We start from the raw sequence: 24,926 nt of genomic DNA on the forward strand, positions 1-24,926 counted from the left end.
TTCAATATTCCTTTATTTAAGGGTTTTCTCATTTAACATTCAATTTCATTGAACCCAAATCAATATCATTGTTGAGTTACCTGTTTTTAAGATTTGCTTCAGTTTACCTGTTGCAGCTATAAAATAACCAGACTGATGCTCTAAAATCTGTTATTGAACTAATCAGATCACCTTCAAAGTGGTCCCCTCCCCAATCCCTACACAGCTCCACGTGAATTTTCTCTTGTTGTGAACAATGCTGCAGGTCCTTTTCTGATAGCTTCTTCATTACCTCCGTCGCCTTTACCTTCACTGCATTTACGAACTTGAACCGGGTTCCTTTTAATGCAGACTTGATCTTGGGGAAGTCACACCGGACTAGGTCAGGTGAGTAGGCTGGATGTTTCAATGTGGGGAGCTTGTGCTTCGCCAGAAACATCTTGAGAGAGAGTGTGTTGTGCGCTGGCACGTTGTCATGGTGAAGAGTCCATGAGCCCTTCTTCCACATTTCAAGTCTCCTTCTTCTCACCCATTCATGAAGGATTGTCAAAACCTCCTTACAGTAGACCTGGTTAACGGTTTGTCCTTCAGGCACCCAATCAATGTGAACAATCCCTCGGATATCGAAAAAAAAAACAATCATCATTGCTTTGAAATTTGACTTGCTCTTCTGTGCTTCTTCTTCTTCTTCTTTTTCTTGGTGACCTGGGACTCTTCCAGTGCATAGATTGGCGCTTATTTTCCGGGTAATACTGAAAAAACCTTGATTCATCACAAGTTATTACATTTCCTAAAAAGTTTGGATCATTTTCAGTGTTTTGAAGGATGTCAACACAAATGTTCATTCAAGTTTCCTTTTGCTCAGGAGTGAGGATTCCTGGCACCATCTTTGAGCACATTTTTTCATGTTAAAATGTTCATGTAAAATCTGTCGAACATTTTCTTTATCAATGTTAGCTAATTCAGCAACTGCTTGAATGCTCATGCAAAGATTTTTTTGAACAATTTCACCAACTTTTTCAGTGTTAGCATCTGTTTTTGACGTGCAAGTGCGACCGGGATGCGGATCATCTTTGATCTCTCCCCTTCCCTCTTTAAATCTTTTAAACCACGCAGAAACTTGAATACAAGATACACATTCATCACCATAAACTTCCATCAACAAACTGTATGTTTCTGTAGCAAATTTTCCAAGCACATTGACATGTTGCTCTACTTTAACACTTAACATAATTCTGACAGATCTCAGATGCAAGGTCCGCTTCAAACAAAGGCTGCTACCACACTGTTGGCTGTGTGGCCTTGGAAGTCATTGGGTTGATGGAGAGGAGAGGGCAGTCCACCCCACTCACTGTTGCCAAGGCCATGGAGTCAGCAAAAAAATCAGTCCAGTTATTTTACAGTTGCTCCATATAATGTTCACACCCACTAACCCATAAAGAAATTTTAAATGGAGTTTTCACTGTGTAAGTCAATAACTTTTACCCTTCACCTGTCCTGTGAAACTGTGGATTATTTTCTTATTGCAGCATTTGGCCTCCTGCATAAACGCAAACGGTTGTTCTCTCTGGGCACAAACAATGCTCTGTTAGAATTTCTTCTGGAAGGGACACCTACTGTGCGGGAACAGTTGGTAGATTCCCGGAAGGAAGTGGACAAACAGTTAAAAGCTTCATGTGAAGCTTTCATACAGCATACCACCAAGACTCTAGCTGGACCCCTGTTGACTTTCCTTGATAGGGTAAGATGTTCTGCCATTCACTTCTGAATCTGATCTCTGATAATCTAGATTTATGTGTATAAAACTGTAAATGTACTTGTTTTATGTGAATAAGAAACTTGTCTCACTCTGAGGAAGGAACATAGTGCTAAAGAGAATATTTGGAATGAAGAGGGTGCAGGAGCTTTGTAATTGTATTCTATTCCCAAAATTATCAGAGTGATTAAGCTGATAATGAGACAGATAGGTTATGTAATATGTATTGTGTAAACAGGAGTTACATACAAGGGAAAATGCCATTTTGGACTATGAAGATGAAAATTTAATGATAGTATTAAAGTCCAAAATGTGGACTGAATTCAGCTGGCTTGGGAGTGAGTCCAGTGACATTTGTGAACACATGTGAATAGTGAGTTTATTGATAAGATGAGTTACAATTAACTGCTCAGAGTAGGCTATATATTGTTTAGTTAGTTAGTTTGTTAGTCAGTTGAGTATACTGCAACAGTATTTTAGAGACTGTGTTTTGCAGGGCCAGGTGTTCGTCAGCATGCAAACTGAGGTGGCAGGGAATGTGACTTTGGCTCAACAGCCATTTGCCCATGCTGATGTGATTGGAAAAATTGTACAAGAGACCCAGCGCCTGATAAAGAACCAACTGCCAATCATCCAGCGCAGCATGCAGCTCTATCTAGCCAATCGAGAAACTGAGTTTATACTCTTTCGTCCTATCAAGGTCTGTTTTGTCATCAGTGTCATCACAAAGTTGGGTCATTAAGGATCATCTGTTTTTTTCTTGGTTCTCATGTCATTCTGTAGTCTTATAGAATGGTTGTCTTCCAATTTTTTATTCTTCCTAAATGAGGATTTCTTTTGTGGATCTGTGCTCTCAGAAGAGTTGCTTTATTGAAACCAGTTATTTTTATACTTATGACATTTTTCTTCCACTGATTCAGTTATGATGAAAGTAAAGTAGTCTCTGTGTCTTAGAAAGGGCATCTAGGGAGTTGGGCATAGAACTCCAAGAATTCTAGACATCACGTTGGAGGCAAGTGGTCAGTTTCACACTCTGGCAACTACATCCCTGAAATTAGAACCACCAGTTCCTGTTGTGTAGAATGCTGTGTGAAAGCCAGTGCCATTTTGAAAGTGGAATAAGTTTCCTGCTTCTGCTGGAAAGTGGATTAAAGTTTGGGTTATGATAAATTATCCTGTTTTTTCTTTGAATTTTCAAGGCGTGTTGGTGTCTCCACCTTATCGTGGTGAGGGGGTTTGAGTATGCCAAGGACCCTGAGAGCTATACCAGCGGTAGCGTAGCTACTGGCAGGGCCTCCCTTGCTGGACAGGTCAAAGGGTAGGCATCAGACGAAGAGAGACACCAAAAACTGATGCCGGAAGCAGCGTCATCAGCAGCGACTTGAAGCACAGAGCAAATGATGCTCGAGATGGTTCAAGTTCGTATAGCAACAGGCGTGACCAGAGTGGTTTGAACGGCTGTTGTACTGCGATGTGGAAAGCAAATGGAAAAACTACCACATTATCACTTTTCCTGGATAGTCTCTTTCCAAAAACAGAGATACCATATATGCGAGATGTTTCCTCTGGAGGCAAAACAATCCGGAGGTAAACTACTCCCCCAATCGGATCTCCGGGGGGGAGTGTTTCTAGAGGAAATGTCATGCAGGCGTTACAACAAGAAAAAGTGCGAAGATCAGAAGAAACAGCATGGATACAAGATTGGAACATGGAATGTCAGGACCTTGAATCAAGCAGGAAAATTGGAGAATTTGAAAACGGAAATGCAGAAGAATGAAGTGTCTGTGCTAGGTGTCAGCGAAGTGCGGTGGAAAGGACAAGGTGAAATAAGAAGCGGTGATTATACAGTGTATTATTCCGGAGGTGAACGGGCTGAAAGAGGTGTGGCAATAGTGGTGCATAAAAGTGTAGTGAGGAGTGTTGTTAAGAAGATTGCTTGTAATGACAGAATTATTGCTCTGAAGTTAAAGGCGGAACCGGTAGATATACTGATTATACAAGTGTACATGCCAACATCAGAGTATGAAGATGATGAAGTGGAAAAAGTGTATGACACAATTGAAGAAATTCTTCAGGAAGATGGAAGAGGAGACACAAACAGCATCATATTGGGAGACTGGAACAGCATTGTTGGAGATGAACCATATCAGAATATTGTTGGATCACATGGACTAGGAAGACGGAATCACAGAGGTCAAATGCTTATTGACTTTTGTGAACGAAATGGATTGATTGTTACCAACACTTGGTTCAAGAAGCCAAAGAGAAGAATTTACACATGGAAGGCACCTGGGGATTGGAAGAGGCATCAGCTGGACTACATCCTTGTGAAACATCGATTCAGAAACAGTGTGAAGGATGTGAAGACGCTTCCTGGGGCAGACATTGACTCTGACCACAACTTGCTGGTTGCCAAGTTCCGAACCAGGTTGAAGAAAATTATAGGATTTCGAAAGCGCAGACCCAGATGGGATTTGGAGAAGTTATATGCTCAAAGACAAAGCGTGCAAGAGACTCTAGAAGAGAAACTCGGTGCAATTGAAGGTGAAAGCGGAAATGCTGAAGCGCAGTGGAACGATATAAAAGAATGCATGTTAGATACTATCAGTGATTTGGTAGGTAAAGTTGAGAAGATAGCAAGAAAACCATGGGTTACACAGGAGATGATGAGTAAAATGGAGGAGCGAAGGAAATGGAAGAATGTCAACAATGAAGAAGGCAGGAGGAAATACAGGAGACTGAGGAATGAATTGAAAAGAGCCACGGACAGGGCCAAAAAGGAATATCTTGAGAAGATATGTAATGAGATTATGGAATTTCAAAGAACAGGCCGTTATGATTTGATGTACATGAAGACAAAAGAACTAGGATGGAAAGAGAATCATGGGATTCAAAATGTTGGCATCGAAGACTCCCAGGGGAATAGAATAGTAGATCAGAGGCAAGTGCTGAAAATTTGGGAAAATTATATTTCAGAACTATATGATCGACCTAATCGGCCAGAAACCTTAGAAGTTGAACCGGAAGAAGAAGTAGATACAGACGAGAAAGGACCATATATTTTACAAAGTGAGGTGGAAAAAGCTATCAAGGAAATGAGGAAGGGAAAGGCTACAGGAGATGATGATGTACCTGGAGATGTGCTCAAGTTACTGGGAGAAGGTGGTTTGAAAACACTGACAAAACTAATGAACACCATATATGAAAGTGGAGAGTGGCCCAAGGACTTTACAGAAGTTACAATGATTGCCTTAAAGAAAAAGACAAAAGCTACAAAATGCAGCGACCATCGCACAATAAGTCTTATTGCACATACAGCAAAGATAATAGCAAAGATACTTAAAAGAAGAATTGAAAGGAAAATAGAGGATGTACTTGGAGAAGATCAGTTTGGATTTAGAAGAGGAAAAGGAACCAGGGATGCAATTGGGATGATGAGAATTATAGCGGAACGAACTTTGGAGATAGATGAAGAACTGTGTGTTTGCTTCATAGACTGGCAGAAGGCATTTGACCGGGTAAACTGGACCAAATTAATGCAGATCCTGAAAGAAACAGGTATCGATTGGCATGAAAGAAGATTGATTAGCAAATTGTACATGGATCAGAAAGTTAGAGTACGACTGGACAGGGGGGAGACAGGAAGTGTGCAGATTGGAAGAGGAGTTCGACAAGGATGCTGTTTATCACCAATTCTGTTCAACTTGTACAGCGAATGCCTTACCAAGGAAGCTCTGGATGGGCTCGGTGACTTCAAAGTAGGAGGGCAAATTATTCAAACTGTGAAATATGCAGATGACCTTGTGTTAATGGCTAAGGAAGAAACTGTGCTACAGGGCATGATTGATAGACTAATTGAAATTGGAAGGTGCTATGGCATGGAAATGAATGTGGAGAAAACAAAAGTAATGAAAATTTCGAGACAACCAACCCCAGTCACAATAAAGATAGACCAAAAACAAGTGGAGAATGTGAAATGTTTTAAATATTTGGGTAGCTTGTTAACAGATGATGGAAGGTGTACTTGTGAAATTAAATCCAGGATTGCCATGGCAAAAGCTGCATTTAGCAAGAAGAAGAATCTTTTTACCAGCAAATTGGACTTAAATTTGAGGAAGAAACTAGTGAAATGCTACATTTGGAGCATAGCTCTGTATGGGGCTGAAACATGGACACTTAGGGCAGTAGATCAGAAACATCTGGAAAGTTTCGAAATGTGGTGTTGGAGAAGAATGGAGAAGATCAGTTGGACCGATTATGTGAGAAATGAAGAAGTGTTAATTAGAGTCAGTGAGCAGAGGAATATCCTACATGAAATAAGAAAACGGAAGGCTAATTGGATTGGTCATGTTTTACGCAGAAACTGCCTTCTAAAAGAAGCTATCGAAGGAAAGATAGATGGGCGGATAGAAGTGACAAGAAGACGAGGAAGAAGACGTAAGAAGATGCTGGATGACCTTGGGGACAGAAGAGGATACTGTCATTTGAAGGAGAAAGCTCTAGATCGCATTAAGTGGAGGAATTGTTTTGAAAGAGACTGTGGACCTGTCGTCTTGACAGATTACTGATGATGATGATGATAATTGTTTATTTTTTTTTAAATGGAATTACCACATCATCTCTAACCATAATGTTATTAAAAATGATTGTTTAAATATTGATATATATTTCTTGTACACTCATTGGAAGAGAGCTTAGAGTTCAGTGTAAACATAAGGGCTGGTACTGTATACGGTAGTTCACTCAGTAATTGACTGCGGCCTTCTATCCAGTGGGTGTCTTGGGGCAAAATGGCTGGAACATGAAGGTATGTATGGTGTTTGGACACAGGAGTTGAGGATTTATTGGTAGGAGTGGTGGTAAGTTTAAAATGAACATATAAATGTTGCATTGTTATGACTTTTTAATTGTAACAGTTGCAGTTCACATCATGCCACTGAAAGCTGCCCTACCACTGTATTATGAGGTACTTCAGAACATTTGATGTCCTATCTGAAATTTTATGTGGGGACACCTGATCATCACAGTAATTTCTGAATTGCAGAACAATGTGGTAGCAAGCTTTGTGCAGCTTCAGCAGCTCCTTGCAGGAGGTGGCTATACGTCAGATGACCTCCTGCTGGCAGGTTGCCCATCACCTGAACAGGTCACTGTTCTCTTGTCATCAGCATCACTGCTGGGTACAAATCAAGTTTCTAACACCACAACCACAGTTGTAGAAGAAGAGCTGCATACATAGCAACATGTCTTTGTGTTGGACACTTTGTGTATTGGTAAATACTGAATTCTGAAAGCAATGTGAACTGTGCAGATGTGCACAGAAAATCGGAAGGTGTTGAATGATTTGGTGCAGAAAGGCTATATAGTAAAATGTTGTTAATACAAATTTTGGATTATGTAAATTTAAATTACGTGATTTTCGTCATAGACGTAAGTCATAGGCTTACCTGCTGAGCATAGGAGTTGATACCAGTGACATCAGCATTGTGAGGTAAACAATAAACATATGACTCAAAATTGTGAAAATACAGTCATTATTATAAGACTTAGATTTCTCTACATTAAAATGATACCGAATTGTGGTATCCACTTCCCCTTTCTCTGTCATTCTCTTCCTCCATTTACCTTACTGACAGACTTCTAAATGCCAGTGTCCCTCTGGCAAAATAGCATTTCATTGTGATGGGCTTTCTCTTCAAATGATTGCCTTCAGTAGTTTGTCTTCTAAGTATGAATGCTACCTTCCTTTGGCGAATTCTCTTTTTTTGAATTTCTGTGGTTTATGTGGCCTGTTTTTGAATTGCTGTATAATTTGTTTAGGTACACTGACAGTGTTCGACTTCACAGTTATGTATGTAACAAAAGAAAGAGGCCTAAGAGTATAATAAAGGACAAGCCCCCTCTTACAAAACATCTCATTCACTTTTTCAAAGTAATGACACTAATGTTTCCTGTGAAGTATTAATAATTTTTGTCTATAGCTGGCAGACCTGAAATCAATGCAGGGAAAATGGACCATAAATCTAGTAAAGAGAAACCTGGAAGAAATGTTAGTTCTCACCTGTGGGCAGTAACCTTGTTTTCATTATCACTGGTAATCATTGATAAGAGGCTGCAAAATAGTGCAGTGAGATATAATGACATGACTAATAACTCGTTAGTACAAAGTCTTTCACAAACAGTTGGTAGTTATCTGGCTGGTCGAAATATTCCTTGTTGTTATAGGCCTGGAAAGTACATCAATCTGTTCGTTCACAGAAGTCTGCCATTGGACATAATCCTGAATCAATGCAACCTGGTTTAAATCTGTAAGATACCAGTAAAGACAACACCACATGCTGTGGAGGAAGCACACACAAACCAGGAGCATATGGCAGTCAAGAACTGAGAGTAGACACGAATGTGAGGGGCAAGCTGCCGAGAAAAACACCTTGATACATTTACGAAAATCATCCCTTACATTATATAGTCTTCGAAGTGTTGTTCTGTCTGCAGGTTTTCCAGCCACAACTTTGCGTGCTGATTCAGCATAGGCAACAGCACGGTAGCAAGAGAGGGGAACCAGGCATCTGTTCCCTCACCCTGGGATTTTGGGAAAGAAAATAAAAATTTAAGATAAAAAGGAAATGTACAAAATACGAGTATAAGTAATAAAAATTTAAAACATTTAGAACTATTATTTTTTATGCTGACCAGTAAAATGGTCTTAAGCGGCCTAAACGTAAGTTTGTAAGGCAAATTGTTAGGCTCCCCCCCCCCCAAAAAAAAATCCTGTGGTTGCCACATTATACAGCCTACTTCTTTGTGATTTACCCTTAGCAAGCGAGCTGTGTAATACACAAAGTTTCTCCATTCCCACCTATTGCCCTTGGCTACAGAAATTAAAGAACGCAAAAATGTATATAATTTATTCGGTTATCAAACCAATTCAACTATGAGACAAATTGACATCCCGACAAACCTACCCTGGTATACGAAACACCATGGGTTGAGGAGTGGGTTACTCGTGACGTTGAGAATTTTTTAAGTTATGCTCGAATTATGTCGAAAATGTAGTTCGGGGCACCTGAAATTAAAAGCACCGGCTTTTATACGCTAGGGCGCCGTGTTAAGAGTACTTTTTGACCAGCAGGACTGCAACTTAAAGCCTTTATTGCGGTAATTCAGGATATAACATTTTTCTGTTCCAGGTCGTTTAATGGTTGCCAAGTAGGTTGGTTGACTATTTATATACGTAATTTAGTTTTACGATAGAATGTGTTTCAAATGATTAGTAGTATGTACAATTTGCAACAACCCGCAATCTGTTTACTCTGTGAGGAAAGGCCTGCTCTCTTGTGTGAGAAGGGTGAAACAGTCACCAGTCTTACGCCGGAGAGCAGGACGGGACGACACGACCGGGTGAGTGCGTGTTTCACATCTTCACAAATAACCATAAGAGACTGCTGTAGGTAACATTACAACTCAACACAGTTTTAATTCATAATTTTGAACTTTTAATACCAGCTGCATTAGTATTACCGCCAGGGGGCTAAATCGGAAAAGAGCACGTATAAAGCCTATGTGATAACTGTATTTGTGAAGGTGGCAAGAACGGAATGCTCAGTTTTCAAATGTTAAACTAACTTACATCATCTCATATCTGTAGAATTTGCGCCCACCAGCATTTGTTTCGTGTGTTCGTCAACTTGTTGAAAGATATAAGTTGCAGACATTTTAAGAGCAGTGTTAGTGTTACAGCAGCGGATTATTTCATTTTCCCAACATCAGACTGAACATGGCTCTTTTGGAGTTTGAAAAACTCCGGAGTCTCATTGACCGTTGGACGAATGAGGCCCAAATGGATCAACAAGTGGCCCAGTTCCGTGAGTTCTAAATGCCGCTGCTGCCGACGTTGATGGAGTCTCGATAGGTCAGATTCAGCAATATCAGTGCAGTAAGATAGACATACTAGCAAAGATGGTTATAAAGAGTACAGGAGGTGAGAAGGGACAAGGGTGGCATTGAATTAGCAGACGATTTTGTACATTTATTATGGAAGAGGGAATGCTACTTACCTGCTAGGCCTTTTACGTACATAAAGGAATCAGATCAACAGTATAAGGACAGATTCAATAATATGATGTACCGGCATGTAATATTAAGTACGCATTAGCATGCTATGCCTCTGAATATGCATGGCCCGACTAAAGAAAGAAATGAGAATTTTTACGAGGAACTAGAGCGTGCATTCCATTAATTCTCTGCTCATCACTTGGCAGTTTTGTAGGATTTTAGTGCAAAACTAGGGAGCGATAATCCTTTAAAACAGACTCCTTTGACAAGAAGACGTGCAGTCAGACTTATCAAATTGTAATAGACAAAAGAAGGAACGCGTCCCGTCTCTGTGAGGTGACTTGAGTGTTCAGGGAGAGAGAGTAAATGTATGACGAAACCAAAATTCGATCACAAGAAGGTGAACGACGTTGAATTCGATTAAACACATCATGTTAAAATCTCAAATAGGCCTTCAGCCTTGAGACGTTTAGGTGAAAATGTAATTAAGAATAGACTATGAGAAAATGTTTGAGATAATTTACTGCATTTGCAGTGCTCCAGATATTTTTATTATCTTCAGCCCCTAACAGAAATGAGTACCAGGAATTAAATAAATAATTTTCCTCGGGAGTAAAGCGCGGCCGGCGCGTAAGGCTGACAACCTTACCGCCATCTTTGAGCCAATTGTCTAGATCAAGGGTCTCCAAAGTACGGCCCGCGGGCCACATGCGACCCGCGATGTGATTTTATCCGACCCGCGAGAGAATTGTGCAGAAATGCGCCAATTGAACTAATTTTCCAATGAGTACTGGTAAAGAAAATACTTGTTCATAGATTTCAAATTCATTAATTAAGATTGTGTTTAAAATATATTGATATTCCATATTATGTTAATATTAATATTATTCACAGTTTTAGATTTGAAAGAACAATTTCGGAAGCGATTTGCTGATTTGGATTCCAGTGCTCAGGAAGTTGGATTGCTTCAAAATCCGTTTGACTGTGATGCTGCAGATGTCCCAAGTCAAATTCAAATGGAAATTATTGAACTTCAGGAAAATTATCATATTAAAGACAAATACAGGGAAGGAAATTTGATCGAATTTTATAAATTTCTGAACTCTGAACAATTTCCAAATTTAAAGAAATTTGCTTGTAAATTTATCTCCTTTTTTTGGGACGACATGTCTGTGTGAACAAACTTTTTCCCAGATGAAGTACATCATGTCGAAATACAGGGCAAATTTATCCGATGAACATTTAAAGTCGCTACTTGTGATTAGTGTTTCAAAATTTGAACCTCAATTTAATAAGATTTTAAGAATGCAAAAATAGATCCATCATTCACATTAATTGTTTTATTATAATTTGTAATGAAAATATGAGCATTTGCTGCTACTGTCTGTTGTCATTAATATACGATAATTTATTCCCACGTACTTTGTATTTAGTTTATGAAATTCTGTGGTTTCAATAAAACTCATATACCTAGAGTTATTAATTTCTCCTTTTATCCGGCCCGTTGGAAGTGCTGAATTACCTAATGTGGCCCGCGGTTCGGAAAGTTTGGAGACCCCTGGTCTAGATAATGTGGAACCCTCAACGTCTCACAGCCCTATGGGCCTTCACGGCCTGTTACAGGGATAGCTTTACTTTTTACTTTTTTTTACTAATTGAATGATATAAGAACATTTCCCGTTATGTTATGTATTCCCAATTAACGCTATACATGCATTCCCAGAAGCGATCCGTTGTTTGACTCCTTCGGTTTAATCGACTTCAAAATGCAACGAAGAATACTAAATTTAATTGATTTTAATACCATTCATTTAGTCATTTACAAGTCTAAACTTTTGACTAAAATAAATTATTTCATTATTTAGTCTTCATAAAATAGATAAAATCAAAAGATAATAGGAAATCACGTTCATGCAAAATTCGGGTAATTCTGAATGCCTTAAGTTTCACACCGGAAGGATTTGTTCTTTCCGACGTGCCGTGTCATCATTGTAGCACAAGTGCAGGACTGTAATCTCATTTGAAATTGCGTTTATTGCTTGCAGACGAAAGTCTGTTGTCAAGTCGTATACATCATTATATCCAATTTCCTTACTTTAAGAGAGGAAGACGTCATGTCCATGTGTCCGTGCTTCCATCTGTTTCTGTTTCCCGTAATGTCTTTAGAACAGGATTTTCATGAAACTTGGTGAAGGCCTTTAGGACCTACGTCATATCCAGTCTTTGTGCTTGTATTCCTCTCCCGTCAGCATTACGAATATAAACGTGCCAACGCCTAAGATAGAAACGACATTAGTCGTTTAAAATTGGACCCTAACCTTTAATTTTTCCAGAAACGTGCTGACCTGACTTCCATCAGAGCGCTGCTCGTGTAGAATGTGAAAACGACAAATCAGCTACCTTCTGAAACGTGTATTTAGATCCAAGTTTGATAGTATAACTGATAACTGATTCTAGCTGTGCATATTAATTCGTTATGCAGACTTATGATGAGTGTGTTAAATTCTGAGAGCATGTCTGAAAATTTTCATTAGGAGAAGGTCATAGAAAAATGTCAGTTGCTAAGCTGTATTGTTACTGATTTAGGTCTGTAATTTATATTAAATGGAAGGATTTTAACGGACGTAGGTGATCTGTGTTCTTCTGAGAACTTCTCGTTGCGAAATATAATGAAGTTAGTTTTCGGTTTAATGTAAATCAGCAGTTACATGGGCCAATACCGATCAGAATAAAATGGGGAGGTTGTCCAGTGGTATATGCCGAATTTCTCAGCTTCAGATGATTAGGATATGCCTTCTGCTTTCTCGAACAGACGCCGTATACCCTAGCCGTTTGAAAAATTACACAGGTTGATGAAAAGCAATTGATCCCCCCCCCCCAATATTATTTTATTTGCAACAAGTTGTGCATTGTTATTTAGCATGAGACGACATGCTACAAAGAGAAATAATATGAATGGTTTCCGTTGTATGGGAAGAGCATCGCCGCATTTGTCATGAACGAGATACATGCTCACAGTGTTTATGGACAGCCTCTCTACTCGAGTTCCGTCATATTGCCGCAGACAGGGATAAACTGAAAACTATGGGAGACAGTTCTTTTCGGTCTTTGAGCGGTAAAGTGTAGTTCATTCATGCAGTGGTCAGTTCGTTGGTGCTAAGGAACACTGGCTGTGTGCGGCAGGCTTACATTTGGATAATGTGCCGTTTGAAGGTTTTATGTGCGTTGTCAACAGCGTTGTGACAAGAGAACATAATTGTTATCTTATTTTTTTAAGGGAACACGCAAAAAGGTACTCATTTTAACGAATTGCGAATTCAAATAAGTACAAATGAATTATTTCTGTTGTTTTTAGACACAAAACTAATTAAATTTAAAATTAATGATAATCTTGTTCTTATCGTGGGTTGTTGTATAACTACTGTGAATATATCCAACAAGAGGAAATCAAATAGTGATCGATTACATGCATATAAACATAAGAAGGGGAAATCAAAGGACATATAAGCATCAGTTACAATCTCACTAGATGCTAGTACAAGCGAATTATTGTTGGACGCCAACTTGGAACAAAAACCTGAATCGGAAACAGCGTGACCGGAAATATGGAGTGGCTCCAAGTGTGTTGTTGAATTTCAAGAAAAACCTGCCTGGCTTCTAAGTTCTGACTGTAAATTTGGATGGGATTTTGGCTCATATTTCGAAAGCTTGGGATCTTCAAAACTAGAAAGACCCCGTCTTTCTGAAGAATGGAATAAATATCCGAGGCGGATAGGAAAGCTCGTGCCAGAAAATTACCTAAGTTCTGTACGAAAATCAAAAAGAATATCGAATCCGAAGGGTCCGAAATAGCGGAAAATAAAATTTAAAAGTAACAGGAAGATATTTACTTGATAGTCTGGAAAGGATCAACATCGTAGCAGAGTAAAGAAGTACGAAAGTTAGACTTGAAAAGATTCTGACGATGGTGTATACTGTACTTCTTTTGTCTTTTACATACCAGACGATGGGCGAAGTCCAGTGATTGAGACTAGCTCTTTCTAACGGGCCCAACTGAGTAGGTTTATCCTTCCCTATCCACCTGAAGACGGAGACAGATCCAGTCTCCGAAACGTCGTGGTCTTTTGTCTTTTACATACCAGACGATGGGTGAAGTCCAAAATAAGCCAAAAGAAGTAAAGTACGAAAGTGTTCGTAACTGCTTATTACGAATACAGAAACGAATAATAGACTTTTTATTCAAATTAAGTCTCACAGTATAAACAGACAGTTTTGTTGTGATTCACGGGCGCAGTTTATATCGCTTTCGGCTTTCGATGCTACGGCAGCAGAAGTGGCACTGCAAGTAGAGGGTATAGAGTTCGATCTTCTGGGGATATAAAGCCCTGTAGTCCGGTGAAAGTAAACGGAAGTTTTGGGGAATATGTCTTCAGCTTTGAATAGTATCCAAGTAAGAAACAAGCATGAACCAGCAGCAAGCACAGAAAATGTCAGTTGGTTTTCACCGGACCACACTGCATCATGTCCCAGAAGATAGAACTCTTTACAGTCACCGCTGTGAGAATCTCAGACCCAAAATACTGGAAACAAATCTAACATAAATTGCATTTCTCTGTTCTAATTCAACAGTTTTCTGTGATTAAATTGCCCGCCTGCCAGCAGAACATTGAAGTCTTACCAGTGTTTGATGCCTGAGTACATGTAATTGCCCGACATTCGAAAGAGTTGTTGCGCACAAAATTCTACTGAATGGTGCGCCGTTCAGTTCTGTGGAAACCAATTTTAGCAAGCTCATTGTGCGAAAAAAGTCGCAGGAGTCGTGCCTACCGGTGTGCAAGTTTCGGTCCTGTAAAACATGCCCAGACTTTCAGAATCGGTTTGTCAGATAATACGCAAAGCTGTCTCTGTGCTTGAATAATTAAGCACTACGCCTTGAAGATGTATGAGGGAGTTGATGTATAGATAATGCACTGAATATAATGTAACATATAAGATTACTATTTTTAACGCTTCTCTGGAACATTTTCCCATAGTTTAACTGTAACCGAACTAACTAGAATAATTGTGTGTGCCACTGTGAAGTTTATCATTATTGTCAATAGCAGAATGTATTGACAGGTTGTAGTGATCGGCTCTGCTGTTGGCTAGACCTGTCAACAATATGACGCATGAGGTGAGCACGTTACTGAAGTCCCGCTCAACTCTTGTCACAGCTTGCCTACTGCTCAGTTGTATTTACTTAATGGCAACAAACGGAAGGAAATGAATCTTGAACATCGAGGTCTACTTATGCATTCGTTGCTGCCCGTTACCCCGCTTGTTTCATTTGTGAAACTGCTAGACTCGACCGATTTCAAAAACAAGTTTAATTAGTTTACTCAAAAAGGGATTCTCTCACAAAAGATGATGCGTGCGTAGTCGAATGGATAGCAATCCTTCGACACATTCGGGACGTCCCGGGTTCATATCTCGGCCAAAAGACTGCATATCTCGGTTTTCTTCAGTACCACCAGGTAAATGTTAGGATAGTGCCTGAAACTGGACCACGACCGCTATCCCCCACAAACTATCCAGTTTAACATTCGTCACTGTGTAGTCTTAGCTGTTGGCGGCTTTTGAAGTAAATCGCGGCAAAATAAATGAATAAATAAAATGTAGTTTTCATTAAGAGTAGGCGCTATATTTGAGGAATATTGTCACGATTTAGGTGTGTAGCTTCTACAGACAGGGTATGGGTTGGAAACACCGTTCCCATTATAGTCCAAAAATACCTCGACCGTTGCATTGACACGAGCGTTTGTTTATCTGCCTATTACATAGCAACGGTTTTTGTTTACAGTCACCACTTGGCAGCGGATCTATGCGTCACAATATCTTTATTCAGTTTCCTGCCTGTTTACATTATCTTTGTCAGCGGCAGAACTTACTGGCAGCCCTACGCGGTTTCTTGACTCTAGATATCTTTGTGTCGGTTAATTTTCTCTGCACTAAATTATAAAGTGGAATGAGGGACCCGAAATCACAGAGACCCCATTTCATGAGCTCGCATTTCATACTCTTGCTTTACTACAGAAGAAAATCGAGAGTAAGCAGGCTGGTGCAGATGGGGCCTGTACCGTCCCCTGCGGAACTCTTTGCAGTTCGACGCTGTGCAGGCTGAGATGGCGCTACAAAGTTCGATTGTGGCAGTGCGAACGTCCTGATTCAGCAGCACCTTACCGCGTCCAGCTGCCATTCTAATTTTAACGTTTTTATTGCAGCGTGGGAGTGCCCCCCCCNCCCCCCCCGCAGGAAACAGTTCAGTCTCTTTGCATCTGTCTTCATGTTGCAGTACAGATTTGCTGTACGCATCTGATCCTGTATTATTTGCGGACACTTGAATGTCCTTGTGTAGGAATCGTAAATTGACGGCAGAAAACTTGATTTGAGAACTTTGACGAAACAATAGCATTTAAGTGGAAACAACTGGTAAGGTAAAGTCCCTACGACATGAAGATGTGTGGGTGTTTGGATGTATAGATCCACATATTCTTGACCTTGGCACTAGTTGGAGGTGAGCGGTGAGCTTCACGCCACGGGCGCTTTACCCCCGGAGAAAGATACCCCGGTACCAATTCGATAGGACGCTGGGTGGGCTCTAGACCGGCCTGGACGACGTGGAGAGGAGTAAAATCTTGAACCTACCGGGACTCGAACCCTCGGTCGTCCAGCCTGTAGCCTGTCGCTGTACCAACTGCACTGTCCCGTCTCATAAATGGAAAATTACTAAGGTTTAATGTTACTCCAGATAAAGGCTACTTGAATATGAATATTGACGAGATTTTTAAGCTCGGAATATGGGAGGCATTTCCAAAATAAAATGTAATTGCTCAGTTAATCAGTAGAATCTGAGTGCCCCTTAATTATGTTCATTAGAGCCGTCACTTGGTTTCAGTCCACGCGTCATGTTCTGTTTCTTCGCGACCTGTTTGTGCCTGCAGGCATATTGGGGCTCCCAGGCTGCCTTTCGCTTCAGGTGCCTAGGTAACATTTGTATTGATATTGTTTCGTTTTGCCTGTGCATGCTACAGACACTACTCACACTGGGTGACAAGTCCTACAAGTCCCCAAAACTTCTGTTTCACCGGACGTGAGGCATTTCCTGCCCATTTTTTTGCTTCAGTCATCCCAGCAGTATTAGACTGTGGTAAAATGCAGATTGTGGATGTCCTTAGTATGTAATTTACCTCAGTGTCTTCATATTCTGTTGTATATTTTACAATGCTGTATCATCTGCTGGGGTTCAATGCCGTCGAAAGATTTTCAGTAGAGCGACTGACAACCGTGAACAGAAACGGACGTGGAAGTTAAGCGGTCAGGATTTTTCCTGAAGGGAAGGACGGAAACTAAAATTCCTCAGCATGCTTAGCCCTCGGCATGTTACAGTACATCCCAGGTGTAATTCTAACGAGTATCAGCTCTGTCGTCATATGTTTAAGTCACAGTGAAACCAGTTTCAATAAACAATCGAAGAACTTAAAAAGCGGAAACAGTTCATGTTGTTGTGGTCCACTAGACTACGCAGCCCAATGTGCCATTCTTCCTGTTCGTTAATCGCTTGAAGTTTGCCAGCAGTGCCCATTTTCTGGCTCGCAGATCAGCTTGAAATACCGAACTGTCAGCTGGGATGAATGAAGCATCCGGGAAGCCGATCAGCCTGATTTGCCACGACAGAAATTGAAGGGTTCGCTCCGAAGTGGAATGAAATGCATTCTTTGCGACTTTACGACCCTCGTTAGTCTCTCTGTTCGTTTATTCAGAGATACAAATGTCACTATCGCAAGGCTAGGGGACACTAGAGTTATCACACTGCATAGAAATCGTGCAGTTGCTAGTTCACTTTGATGATCTCCACGTTACACGTCAGTGTTTCGTTTAAAGTGGGGCATATCGATTATGACATCACAATGAATATAAAAGTTATAATACAGTTCAGAAAATAAATAATTTAGGTCCATGTACTAGGGACCTCCTTATGAAGCTAATAGTCGTTAAGATAGTGAAGTACCCATTTTGTGGAAAATGAAATTCATTGCCGTGTTAACTAAAGTCTGAAATTAGGCCCTCCCCTGATTTTCCAGATAGATTGAAATGTTTATTGTACGCCGTAACTAACTTTATACGTTATGTATTGCAGGGCGAGTCGTTTTTAGAGCATTTTCTTAAAGTTTGACTCTTGCTTCATGTAAAGTAGGAATTACAGTGCAGCAACAAAACCCAAAATGAAATTAGCCCACCTTTGATCACGAAATGCCTATAATATTTCATCGAAGTCTCCTGAATGGTTTTGGGAAATGAAATACGCGGACCAACGGATGGACATGAATGTCTTCATAAATCCTTCATTCTGTGAGCGTTGTTCAGAAACCGCCTGAAGATATTCAACATCCATTGCAGGCTATGTGGACCATGAACAGAATGGACGCTGATGCTTAACTGATTGTACACTGCATAGAAGTGATTGTCAGTCAGTGACAGTGCTTCTTTTTGTAAATACTGTGATAAACTTTCGGGTTCCGTGAATGAAAATACGCTCTTTGTTGAACTGAATAATTGTGAACTTCTGGAGGAAAATCCTTTAGCAGTCTTCTTCCGCCATCCTTGTTAACAACAGAGGAGTACGACATAAAGTAATTCATTGTTAAAAAAGTCCAACTATGAAGACAGGCCTATCAGCAATGCATTATAAGAGATTAACATAATACACAGAAGTTAATTCCTTGCTGCTACTCTTTATTTCACAATGCTGTGTCAACTACATAAGTGAGAAGCTTCGAATGACGACGACAATGGAGGAACCGACCATCTGACCATCTCGTGCCAGAAAAGCTGCTGAATGCCACAAAACAGTATCGCCCGGCTCCGGGCCAATATTCGATCCTGGCATTTCTCGCATACGTGGCGGGCTGGGCGTAATCTTGGCTGTATACTGAGGGGAACCGTAATGATTGTCGGAGTATTCAGTTCCGCCATCTTCTCTTCACTCGCTGCCAAAGGAAAATGTGACTATTTTTGAGGGACTCTGTAACTATACAGAACACTTAAATACTGTGATATGTCTGCTGAAAGAGAGAATCGTGAAGCTAGCAGAAACAGCCGTTGCTAGGGAACGGCTGTGTAGACACGCCCGTTTCTAGGTAACGGCTCAGTAGCCGTCACGTGATGGGCTCAATAGACACGGACACAACAATAGAAGAGCTGTTGGTAGCGGTGTTTTCTGTGCGAGCTCTGCCGCGATTACATAACGATAACCAGTTGTAATTACGAGTCAGTCGAGAGAGAGACTGTAAACAGAAAGTCAGTGGGTAGTTTCATAAGAAGCTGGTAGCTGAGGCCGTTGATACTTCTGGATCCCAGAGGAAGGGGAACGTCCGCCGTTGAAAGCCGTTACCGAGCAGCGCAGTGGGGACCGTGACTGAGAACACTAGTTTCTGTGTGACAGTGATGTGTGAAGTCTAATCATGAGTTGTGTAACAGTCCAATGAATCCGATTACCAATCCAGACCACGTCTGTAGTCACACTTATCATGTATAGCAACACAGCTCAGCAAGCAAAGTGACTGGGCACGGGGCGGTCGGCTACCGTTTGATCCCTGTTTGCGAACCAGATGTCCCTCGGAAAGCGAAGCAAGCGACTAACCCCCATTAAAGCAGAGAATGAGTTCCAGGCACTTCCCATCCTACAAATCCTGTCTTGTTAATGTTACGTGTAGGTAATGTAAGTTTGTACAGTAACAAAATGCTATTTGGTCCGTGGGTTAGCTTGTTGGGTCCGCGAGCGGATGGCTTCGAATGCTGCCAGGCTAAGAATTGTTTTATTGATTCCGTTTGTAAGTTTAGTACATATTATTAATAGAGAGCTTAATATAAGAACGTAGTTTGTCTACGTTAAATTTATGAGATAGGAACTCCAAGTTTTCTGTTGGCTCCATGTTTGTAATTCTTGACCTACAAACAGTATTCAAGTCCAATTTGTAGGAAATCTTTTACTCTGTCTTCATACGTACAATATTCCACATCCCTGACTCAAATGGTCCATCAGCTGTCGCTGTCAAACTAAAATTTATGAAAGTTAAACAAGAAATTTCTCACAGCTGCCAAATTGTTATATGAGGTCGGGCTGGCCTCTAGTGATGTAAGCATTCATGAAAGTTGGTCAGTTTCAGAAGTTAGAACTGGGCATACACGCAGACAGCATGGTGATCTCATAAGCCAACTTTTCTTCTCAAGAAAGGAGCGTAGACTGGAAGTACTGTAATATGTATACCCATTGCTAGACAACGGCTTGGTAAACGCATTCTCGCAACACACATGCACACAACAATAGGGAGCCCATTGCTAGGCAGTGGCCCGGTAAACACCTTCCCGCCTAAGCGCGTGACAACAATTGGACGTGCGAAGTGTTTATAAGAGAAGCGAATTCCTAAGCTTGCAACAGTCATTACTGATCTGATCAGTGCCTTAGAGGGTTAGTTTAATATTTGCGTTGAAACGCTCACTTTTGATTCTAATAAATGTTCAGAAGGCCTTGGCTTCAATCATTTCAATGTGAAGTCTCCACATAATCCTCTTATCGAAGATTACGCCCGCCTGGGAATTAACGGCAGACACCTACCTCCTAAAATTGCAGCGCATGCAAAACAAGGTTTTGCGCACCATGGGAAATTTTGCAAGGTGCACACCGGTCCGCAACTTGCACACGGCTTTCAACTTTCCGTATGTATACGATTATATAACAAAATTGTGCAGACGACAAGCAGAAGCCATACAAAATCATGAGAATGAACATGTTCGCGGTATAGGACAAGATGAAACCAGACATAGAAAATATAAGAGGCTTAAACTTGGCGACGGTCAAGCTTACGACCGTTCAAATGACTAAGTTGTCGTTGTAGCATAAGATATGTAAGTTAGGCATGATCTGCTCTGTAAAGCCTGTACTGATAGAGGACTTGTGTGTAGTGCAAAAGGAAGAATTTTCGATAACATGTTGTATGTGCGAAATATACACTTGACGAAAGGTCAAGTGTATTCATAAGAGAGAGACCCATCTTCTCGTCAGAGAGGATGTTACATAAGCACTATTAGCGCAAGAGTTCAGTTGGAAAAAACATCTCTGGTCGTGGGCCTCAAGGGGCCTGACGCCAAGACGAACTGATTGGCGGTAAACCGCCAGTCGTAAAGTAACTCTGACTCTGACTTGCAGCAGTTGAGAGTACAAGGACAGAGGAGTACAGAAGTACAGTAAGTGAACTGTGAAGTGGGTAGACTAGCGATTGCGCTATAATTGATTGTGATTAAGAAAACTTGTAAGCGAAGGTATCAATAAATCCAATCATCAAATCCAGAACCCGTTATTATTCGTCTCGGAACTCCGAACACGTGACAATATTTTAATCTCTACCTCCGCTCCTTTTCTTTGCCTTCATGATGAGATGGTTAGATAGAGACAGAAATGTCACAGACCGCGGACTCCACAGCAGTGGAGGTGCCAGTCACAATTGTGATTCAGTCTTATAATCAGAAGCTGTGAGTATTACCTTCCCTACCGGAACCCAAATGTTACGCCTCTTTCCATTTACTGCCCGTGGGGTCCGCCGACTCTCATCTCTAATTGCTACTTGGCGGGTAAAGGCCGGGAAACGGATGTGTTGCCTTTAGGCACCTTCACAGTTACAGTGGGCTGCCCCCCCTCTTTTTTTTATTTAACTCCCATGGGTTGGGGTGCGACAGTCGTTCGCAAATTAACCTCTCGTACCAGACCCTGACGTTAGATGAGTATGGAACATTTTGGCGGAATGAGGATTTGTAGAGGAAACCGAAGCCTGTCCCGGTGCACTTTGTCCACCATAAATCACACATGACTTGGCGTGGGTTCGCACCCGGGCCGCCGCGGGGCCCGCCTCACACCCCTGGATCAATCAAGACGCATAAATAGCATGACGCGAGCTCTGCTGAGCCAGATGAATTGACGGGCGTGTGAGTTGGTGTGCCGACAACAGTGGGATAAGTGAGAACAGTTTACTGGGGCTCTTGGAAAAGAACGAGTGCTGTGTGAACGTCAGAAGGTGCTCAGCTTGAAACTTAAAGGTAAACATTTCCCTGAGCTTATTTAAGTACCAAGCTCTGAAGGCTAGGGTGGAGTGGGGGTACTGTTCCATGTTTCATTATCTCGACACTAGGTGGAGGTGTGTTGTCATTTCACGCCCATACTGCGTTATAGGGGGCAAAGAGCCCCCGGCGCCCGTTAATAGGAGGCTTGGTATGTTCCAGAGCCGGTCTGGAAGGTGTGAAGAAGAGAAAATCTTTTGCCCCTGCCGGGAATCGAATGCTAATGCCTCAGGCGCCTAGCTCGTCGCCCGTTACTCTACCGATGGAGCTATCCCGGCCCTGAAAGTCGATTAAAGTGAAAGACAACTTGAAGTGAAGTTATTAGCAGAACAGAAGCTGGGAGTAACATTGTTTTGAACGTCAGTATCAACGAGAAATCGAAGTGTTGGACTACCCATTTCTTCTTTCAGGTCCTAAATGAGTGTTTCAGACAAGAGTCAGAAGCTTCAGCACCGCTGATAGTGGAAGCCACCGCGCATTTCCTCAAGATTCATTCTAATGTTGGGGGCTATGCTACAAGCTGGAAGGTCGCGGGTTCAGGTCCCGATGAGATTACTGGATTTTTTTCAGTTGACCTAAACCTTCCAGCCGCACTATGGCCCTGTGGTTGACTCAGTCTCTAACAGAAATGAGTACCAGGAATTAATTAAATAATTTTCCTGGAGAGTAAAGCGCGGCCGGCGCGTAGGGCTGACAACCTTACCGCCATCTTTGAGCCGATTGTCTAGATAATGTGGGAGCCTCAACGTCTCACAACCCTATGGGCCTTCACGGCCTGTTACAGGAATAGCTTTACTTTTTACTTTACTTCATTCTAATGTTATCCTTCATTCTTCTCAGTTCCAAGACTTGTAATTGAACTTATCGCAGAATCATCGAATTTGTTTCCGTATTACTCAGGATACTTCTGTCCTTGCCGTGCATTTTTGTGTTAAGTTAATTTGAATGACGGAAAATATCTGCAGGTACTCGAGTTCGTCCATCCACTCATCATCAGCAGATAACTGTATACCATTGCTCCTGGAGAGTTCAAAATACTGGCATCTCGTCGCGAAGTTTAAACACGATTTAGTACTTTTCAACCTGATAACTAGAGCTAGATTTTCATGTAAATCCGTATTTTATTTCATGCTCTGCAGATGTACAAAAATAATAATCCCCACGAATTGGAGCACTAGCATTACAACAGCTGAATTTTATTCTACATGTTATGGAATTGCCTACATATTTCTTGGGATGGTACACAAAACTACATATTTTATGACATTTTTCTTTACTTGCATTTTAAATTGGAAAGTGACTACATTTTGTGTGAGTTTTGGTTAAATACCATTAGAGTCTCCTCCGCCCTTCCGAAAGGGGGAAATCCAGAAGAAAACGTCTGTTTTGTAAAGCAGGATAGACTACAACCCCCAGGTAATTCCGCTCATTAGCGTGACCTGCGCGGTGGGGATTTTTCTAAGAATTCGAATGTTGTTCCAACAGTATAAGCCTTCATTTAAGGCCAGTCATGAATGGACTCACACTCGTGGCATAAGTAAAGTGTCTGTCGGCACGTGACCCCCCTCCCCCCCCGCCCCATGTGTAATCGTGTGCGTCGGGGAAACCTAGGTTTTCGCAGCAGCGTGTGTGGCTCTGTGATCACATATTGCAAAGGGCGGTTCGGACATCTCGGAGACCCCAAATATTTCATGACGTGCCGATCCCCTATCTTTGGTTACACATTTAGCGACACTACTTCAGTTCCACAGGGCTTAGGCAATCAAGAAGCGATCCTGTCACAATCCCCTCCACGAAATATCTCAGTCAACATAGTTGCCCTTCTGGCTTAGATGCGAACGCGGGAAAGGTGAAAGCGGAACACCTTCTTTAAAATATATCTACCGGAATGACTCCGTTCAGTTTTGTAAATTATGTCCCATATCGTGATATTGACCGCAGTGAGAATCTCACATCCCGAATTTCTCCTCAGAAGTTTGCACAGCGGCTCTTTAAATATCCCGCCAACCAAACATTCTTTCCTGTCGCAGTTGCAGTTTTGTCTGTTCCTGTTGGAATCATACTTCTTGGGTAAACGTTCTGTAAACTAATTCAGGTTTCTGTATTAAAACACTGAATGTCTCTGTGTGTTGCAGTTGGTGGCACAGCCTTAACAGCTTATGACAGAAATTGCGTATTGGAACCATGGCTTCTAGCTTCACGACCTCCAGTTACTCGGTCTCCACCAAACGGAAAGGTGCGTAAGAAAGGATTTCTCACTGTACCATGATTATTCACGGGAACATACAAAGGTTCAGTGGCTACAGAAAGCAGTCACAAGAGACATTACATGACAACTTCTGTACTCTTCAGTTAATGTTCGTGTGCTTAATTACAAGTGGGTAAAATCCACAAATCATGCAGAGCCGATGAAGGAATTGTTCCATGCCAATCTTGTGTACCGTATTTTTGTGCATTTATTCATTTGTATGTATGTAGTTATTATTTTTCTGTATTTGTTTATTTGACTGGGTTTCCTACCTCAGTTTGCACCAGGAACTAGGCAGTCCACGCCTGAAAGGCGGAATGGTATTTCAGATGTTCATTCTTGATGACAGAGTGGCGGGCTTTCGCTACCCTGTTTTTATGGCACAGTCTACGTTCCTCTCGTCCGAAACATTGAGTCAACATGCCAAGAAAATGCAAAGAAAAAGAAGAGAAATAGTTGCATTGGGCAAGGACTTGTTATTCCTGCACATTCATCTCATTAGAGGGGCTCAGTTGTATTGGCATGTTAACCGTTGCGCTTGTGTGGCTGGCTCAACCCAGCAGTGGCCTCCTCCTCACATCTTAGGCCAGAGGATCTCAAGTAGCAAAATGCTACGGCCGCGTTCAGTTTTCACTAATATTTTTATATGACTAATCGAAATTATCTTTAGTCACTGGTATACAAATTTTTTTTTTAATTTTTAATTTGTTCAGAGTATGCAAACACTGGCGCATTTAT

At 41.3% G+C, this 24,926-nt stretch overlaps 2 protein-coding genes across 2 annotated transcripts in view; both read left to right on the forward strand.

Annotated features, from left to right (window-relative positions):
• LOC111869361 (conserved oligomeric Golgi complex subunit 3) overlaps positions 1–8,360 on the forward strand; it is a 40,473-nt gene extending 32,113 nt beyond the window's left edge. The window contains exons 6-8 of the mRNA XM_023860841.2: positions 1,509–1,720; positions 2,232–2,435; positions 6,780–8,360. Coding sequence (XP_023716609.1) covers positions 1,509–1,720; positions 2,232–2,435; positions 6,780–6,974 — 611 coding nt within the window. The 3' untranslated portion in view covers positions 6,975–8,360. The remainder of the gene's footprint in view (positions 1–1,508; positions 1,721–2,231; positions 2,436–6,779) is intronic.
• Positions 8,361–9,060: 700 nt separating this feature from the next.
• The window catches only part of LOC111869356 (obscurin), a 228,833-nt gene continuing 212,967 nt past the window's right edge, over positions 9,061–24,926 (forward strand). The window contains exons 1-2 of the mRNA XM_033753466.1: positions 9,061–9,136; positions 24,076–24,176. Of these exons, the coding sequence (XP_033609357.1) occupies positions 24,125–24,176 (52 nt within the window). The 5' untranslated portion in view covers positions 9,061–9,136; positions 24,076–24,124. The remainder of the gene's footprint in view (positions 9,137–24,075; positions 24,177–24,926) is intronic.

Source organism: Cryptotermes secundus, unplaced genomic scaffold, assembly GCF_002891405.2.
Source record: "Cryptotermes secundus unplaced genomic scaffold, Csec_1.0 scaffold630, whole genome shotgun sequence".
NCBI lineage: Eukaryota > Metazoa > Arthropoda > Insecta > Blattodea > Kalotermitidae > Cryptotermes > Cryptotermes secundus.